Source organism: Chrysemys picta, chromosome 11, assembly GCF_011386835.1.
Source record: "Chrysemys picta bellii isolate R12L10 chromosome 11, ASM1138683v2, whole genome shotgun sequence".
NCBI lineage: Eukaryota > Metazoa > Chordata > Testudines > Emydidae > Chrysemys > Chrysemys picta.
Window position 1 is genome coordinate 61,568,457 of NC_088801.1, and position 6,171 is coordinate 61,574,627.

The following is a 6,171-nucleotide window of genomic DNA, read 5'->3' on the forward strand; positions in this document are numbered from 1 at the left end:
CAGACTCCAGAGTCAGCCTCTGCATCCCCTTTGCTCCTTGAGGGAAGGAAGCAGAGTCATTTCTATTGCTGGCACAGGTTACTTCCCCCTCTGCACCGGACCAGCCTGCTAGGGAATGGGCGGGGCCAATGGGAATGGAAGCTACCCTCTCCTTGTGCAGGGGCTGGAGGATGGGAGTAGCTCGTACAGGGGGATAAGGGAATCCTTACTCCCCTGTGTGGGCATGCAGGGTGAGCCCATAGCTGGCCTACATACACACATGTTCTGATTACTGTTTCCCTCAACCTCCCGCCCCCATTGCCTCCAATGGCTTGTTACGCCCACCTGTTGTCTCTGGTCTCGCAAGTTCTCCGAGGCAGGGACTGTCTTTTGTGCAGCACCCAGCACAATGGGTCTCTGATCCCAACTAGAGCATCCAAGCGCTTCTGAAATACATATAGCGAATCATAGCCACCCTTAGACCCACCCTTCAAGGTTATTTTGCTGTAGAGAGACACAACTATTGTTCATCATCCATCATATCCATCACCTGCGACGTCCAAGGAGTTTAACTCTGGCTTACAAGCATTTTCTCTGCACTGAATTACAGTGCATAGCAACGGTGTGGAAATTCTCTCCTGCAAGATGCTCACGTACAGATCGCTTTGCCTGGTAATCCCATCCACATTCCAATCTATTTTATGTTGTGTTAGCAATAAATTGGGCAGCGGAGTTGTTAACCAAGTTTATTAGGACGTTCCCTTGCAGCTAAAGCTATAGTTAAGGCTCTGGTGAGACTTCCATTACTTCCTCTTTTCACATGGTTGTAACTTGCTGAAAAAATTGCTTCTGGCAGAAATGTTCCCTGCTTGGCTCCAAGTCCAAACATGGTGATTGTTTTTTTAACGTTTGAGAAAATCTATTTCCGAGTTGTGGAGAAGTGAATAAAATGGGCTCTTTTGAGCTGTGAAAGGGTTACGATCTTTTTGTTGGTGTTCACGCATAACTCAAAACCAGCTGAAGTGACCCGGATGGGCTCCGAGCCTCACTGAGGACTAGTTTGCAGGCCAAGCTAAGAGATCAAACTTTTCAAACTGGCCATTTTAAAGCAGTTGGATAGCTCATTCTGCACATGAGCTGTGAGAGAAATCACAGTAGTGCTGTGAACGTCTAGAAACTTGCTGGTCCGGAGCCCAAGCTGCAGCCAAAGAGGTACCTCAGGAGGAAAACTATTGTAAGCTCTTTGGGGCAAGGACTGTCTTTTTGTTCTGTGTTTGTCCAGCGCATGGCACAATGGGGTCCTGGTCCGTGTTTGGGGCTCCTAGTTGTGGCCACAGTGCAAATAGTAAATAAATAAATAAACAAACAACAGGCACCATAATGCAGAAGTTCAGGAGAGGGATGCTATCCTGAAACCTGGGTCTTCTGTGCACCAAACCAGTCCCTCAGTGTCTTTTAGAGCAGCCTGAAGGCTGCCCTAGATTATACTGGCTGCAAATGGCCTCAAGGGACATTCATGACAGTCAGGAATTACTGGGGAATAGAGAAGACCTGGCCACATCCCCTGCAGTAGCTGCAGGATAGCATAGGCGCCACTACGCCAGCTCTATACCACCAGAGGGTGCCCCTTCCCTGGGGTAGGTCTCCCATGGTCAGCTATGCCAGCTTTAGGGGCACTTTATCCCTGTATCCTGGTAGAAAGTAGCCCTAGCCCAGGGGAGAATTTGGGCCATATTATTTATAATAATAACAGTTATAGAGGTTGATTTTCAGCTTTTGTTTCATTATCAAGTCCTGGATTAGCGCATGCATTTGATTATAATGGAATATGTGCAGTAACACTGATTGCAGTTTGGTTATAGTGGATGTGGGCATTTAACATTAGGTGCATGTTATATGGCTCCTCTGGGCCCTAATTCAGCAAAGCACATAAGTGTGGTATTGGGGACTCTGCCTTTAAGGGCTAAACTTCCTAGACTGAGACTCTGAGTGGGGCACTGTGAAACTCTTGTTGTTCCGCACGGACAGCTGGAATCAGACACAAAATTAAGGAGGTCACTTGCAAACCCCTTAAGCACTGCGGGATCACTCAACAGCCCGTTAAGCACCCACTTACTTCAATGGAATTTAAGCACATGCTTAATTCTATGCCAAACAGAGGCCATAAAACAGTTGGGTTTGGAAGAGAAGATGGATCACTGGCCAGGTCCACTATAATAATAATTAATGGAGATATCCCATCTCCTAGAACTGGAAAGGACCTTGAGTCCAGCCCGCTGCCTTCACTAGCAGGACCAAGTACTGATTTTTGCCCCAGATCCCCAAGTGGCCCCCTCAAGGATTGAACTCACAACCCTGGGTTTAGCAGGCCAATGCTCAAACCACTGAGCTATCCCTCCCCCTATGACAAGCCCTCAGTTCTTATTTAACAGAGATGTTTCTGTAATACATGGGCTTAGCATGTATGGTCACATGTCCCTCTAGTAGCTGGTTCAAACCATTGTAACAGCTTGCTACATCTTTGTAGCTAAATGAGTTTATCTTTAGCTCAAATGGTAGAGACCTAGGACAAACTCCTGGCCCCTTTAAAATCAATGGGGATTTTGCCATTGACTTCAATTTGTCAATGACTTCAATGGGGCCAGGATTTCTCCTTGCAGGTTTTGATGTCTGAGTTTATGTGCCCAGTTACTGTTCTAGTTAATTAATACTTTGTTACATTTTCAGAGTAAGTCGCTTATAATTTCTGATCTTTGCAATTTTTCCCATTTATAGATATCCATGCAATTATACATATCTGTTCATAAAACAACACTGCTCAGAGCAAACAAAGCAGAAACCTGGTTTTGCTAATTTAAATGCTTTTCCTATTGACTAAGGCCTGGTCTACACTAGGCGTTTATGTCGAAGTTAGCGCCGTTAAATCGAATTAACCCTGCACCCGTCCACACTGCGATGCTATTTAGTTCGACATAGAGGTCTCTTTAATTCGACTTCTGTACTCCTCCCCGACGAGGGGAGTAGCGCTAAATTCGACATGGCCATGTCGAATTAGGCTAGGTGTGGATGGAAATCGACGCTAATAGCTCCGGGAGCTATCCCACAGTGCACCACTCTGTTGACGCTCTGGACAGCAGTGCGAGCTCGGATGCTCTGACCAGCCACACAGGAAAAGCCCCGGGAAAATTTGAATTTGAATTCCTTTTCCTGTCTGGCCAGTTTGAATCTCATTTCCTGTCTGGACATCGTGGCGAGCACAGCAGCACTGGCAACGATGCAGAGCTCTCCAGCAGTGATGGCCGTGCAGTCTGGGAATAGAAAGAGAGCCCCAGCATGGACTGATCGTGAAGTCTTGGATCTCATCGCTGTGTGGGGCGATGAGTCCGTGCTTTCCGAGCTGCGATCCAAAAGAAGGAATGCAAAGATCTACGAGAAGATCTCTAAAGACATGGCAGAGAGAGGATACAGCCGGGATGCAACGCAGTGCCGCGTGAAAATCAAGGAGCTGAGACAAGGCTACCAGAAGACCAAAGAGGCAAACGGACGCTCCGGATCCCATCCCCAGACATCCCGTTTCTACGAGGCACTGCATTCCATCCTCGGTGCTGCCGCCACCACTACCCCACCAGTGACCGTGGACTCTGAGGATGGGATACTGTCCACGGCCGGTTCCTCAGACATGTTAGGGGACGGGGAAGATGAGGAAGGAGATGAGGAGGGCGAGGCAGTTGGCAGCTCTCACAACGCTGATTTCCCCGACAGCCAGGATCTCTTCATCACCCTTACAGAGATCCCCTACGAAGCGTCCCCAGCCGTTACCCCGGACACAGAATCTGGTGAAGGATCAGCCAGTAAGTGTTGTAAACATCTAAACATTTATTTTTAACAAAACAGGAATATTAACAATTAAAAGAATGGGTTGTTCATGATTAGTGTGCCCTAGGCGCTTAACGGTTTAGTAAGGGGCAGTGCAAGTTTTGAAAAGAAATCTAGCAATGTCCGGTTTTCAGTGATTGTCCTGCACAAGCCGCTCTACTGTGTATTCCCTGCTACTGCAGCTACAGTAAAATGCGGTCTATATGTGCGGGGATAGAGCAGTAATCCTCCTGGGACATCTCGATGAAGCTCTCCTGGAGGTAACTTGAAAGCCGTTGCATGAGGTTCTTGGGGAGAGCGGCCTTATTGGGTCCTCCGAAGTACGACACGTTGCCGCGCCACGAGATTATCAGGTACTCGGGGATCATTGCTCTGCACAGCAGGGCGGCATACGGCCCTGGTCTTTGGAGGCTTTCCCGGAGCATTCTCTCTTTGTCGCTCTCGGAGATCCTCATCAGGGTGATGTCGGCCATGGTGACCTGCTTTTAATTAGGTAGGGGAATGTTAGTGTTGGGACTGCTTTCCCGTTCCTTTACAGAACTGTCACCGCTGGTTTGCAGCCACGCGGTGGAGGCGGGAGAGGGGCAGCCGAAAGGGATCATTCCCGGGGACAGCCGCGAGGGGGTGGGACAGGGGCAGAGTTCCCGCTTGCCGGATTGCTGGCAGCAGGGACTGACATTGATTTAAATGTGAAATGAGGCCAGTGGTAATATAAAAGTTTTAAACTGCCACAAGTGTACGGCTTACCATGTCTGCCTGCAACAGAAATTCCGTTGTGCTGCCTCGCTTCTCAAATGTGCTGTTCAAGACCCCAGGCACAGAATGCGAAGGCCGAGAATTCGACCTTGTGCTGAGTGCGCATGTGAAAGGTGCTGTGCATGGTCTTGTTCACAGAGAAAGACTATGTTCTTTGTTCACAACTACATTTATCTTTCAGAGGAATTCACTCCCTTTTTCCCATTTCCACAGCCCCGTCTGCGACTGTCTCACAACCTAGCCTGGAATCACACTCCCAGAGGCTAGCGCGGATTAGGCGTAGGAAGAAGAGGACACGGGAGGACATGTTCTCTGAGCTTATGGCCTCTTCCCAAGCCCAGGCAGCACAGCAGACCCAGTGGCGGGAGAACTTGACCCGAATGCACCAAGCCAACATGGATCGGGAGGAGAGGTGGCGGCAGGAAGACCAGCAGGCGACTCAAACGCTGCTTGGACTACTGAGGGAGCAAACGGACACGCTCCGGCGCCTTGTGGATGTTCTGCAGGAACGGAGGCAGGAGGACAGAGCCCCGCTGCAGTCCATCTCTAACCGCCCTCCCCCGCCACCAAGTCCCATACCCACCTCACCCAAAGTGCAAAGAAGGAGAGGCGGCAGAGTCCCTGCTAACTCTCACTCCACCCCTGCAGAGAGCTCTAGTAGCAGAAGGCTCTCATTTCCCAAAATTTGAAAAGTTCTTTCCTTCCCGCCTGACACAAGCCCACGTCCAAGTTTCACCTCCCAATGCCATGTGTAGTTGATAATAAAAAATTCGTTTCTGTTAACTACTGTTTCAATCATGTTCTTTTGGAGGAGGAGGGGAAAGGGGGTTGGAAATTGGACAGGACAGTCTCCTTTGGCAGGGTACATAGTCGGGGGCAGGCACAGCAGCAGGGCACATACACAGTGCAGTGATGCAGTGACTAGTTGCCCCGGTTAGTCTGGGAGGTTGTTTTGATGTAATGTTGGGGGGGGTGGGTTGCTCTGTGACTTTGTGGCGGGGGAGGGCAGTTACAGATCTTAAGCGCCGGTCCTTAGACAGGATCACAGAGCCACACAGCATGGGATCTGTAACCGTCCTCCCCCTGCCACAAAGTCAAATAGACCTCCCATACACACAGTCCCGATCAGGAGGGGTGACAGGCTCCGTTGAAACAAGCATCCCACCGCAGCGGAGCCTGTCAATCCTTGAGTTTAGAAGCTGCATTCGCATCACAACACTAGACCCGCCCCGCACCACAGTCTGCGTCCCAGTTTTAAAAAATTCCCGCTAAAACAGTATTAAAGAAAACGGTGTGCTTTAACAAAGTAGAACTATTTTTATTTCGACACGTGTGTTGGAGGGGGGGTGAAGGGGGTATGTAACTGGATAGGATAGTCAACATTACCTGGGTAAAGAAACGGGGGCAGGTTTAGCTTCTCAGTACACAAACTATAAAATCACAGGTTACCCTGCTCACTCAGGAACTTTGCTTTCAAAGCCTCCCGGATGCACAGCGCTTCCCGCTGGTCTCTTCTAATCGCCCGGCTGTCTGGCTGTGAGTAATCACCAGCCAGGCTAT

At 49.4% G+C, this 6,171-nt stretch overlaps 1 protein-coding gene across 1 annotated transcript; it reads left to right on the plus strand.

Moving 5' to 3' along the window:
* Positions 1-2,855: 2,855 nt before the first annotated feature.
* LOC135974389 (uncharacterized) lies at positions 2,856-5,394 on the plus strand. Its single transcript, XM_065562092.1, has 2 exons — positions 2,856-3,830; positions 4,825-5,394. Exons 1-2 carry the CDS (start codon positions 3,254-3,256, stop codon positions 5,298-5,300), a joined length of 1,053 nt encoding a protein of 350 aa, XP_065418164.1. The 5' UTR covers positions 2,856-3,253; the 3' UTR covers positions 5,301-5,394.
* Positions 5,395-6,171: the final 777 nt, after the last annotated feature.

What these genes read in the sequence shown, in the direction of transcription:
- LOC135974389 (XM_065562092.1), top strand. Translation starts at nt 3,254, where the DNA reads ATGCAGAGCTCTCCAGCAGTGATGGCCGTGCAGTCTGGGAATAGAAAG. An exon ending in ATCTGGTGAAGGATCAGCCA is followed by an intron (nt 3,831 to 4,824) that starts GTAAGTGTTGTA and finishes CCATTTCCACAG; the next exon opens with CCCCGTCTGCGACTGTCTCA.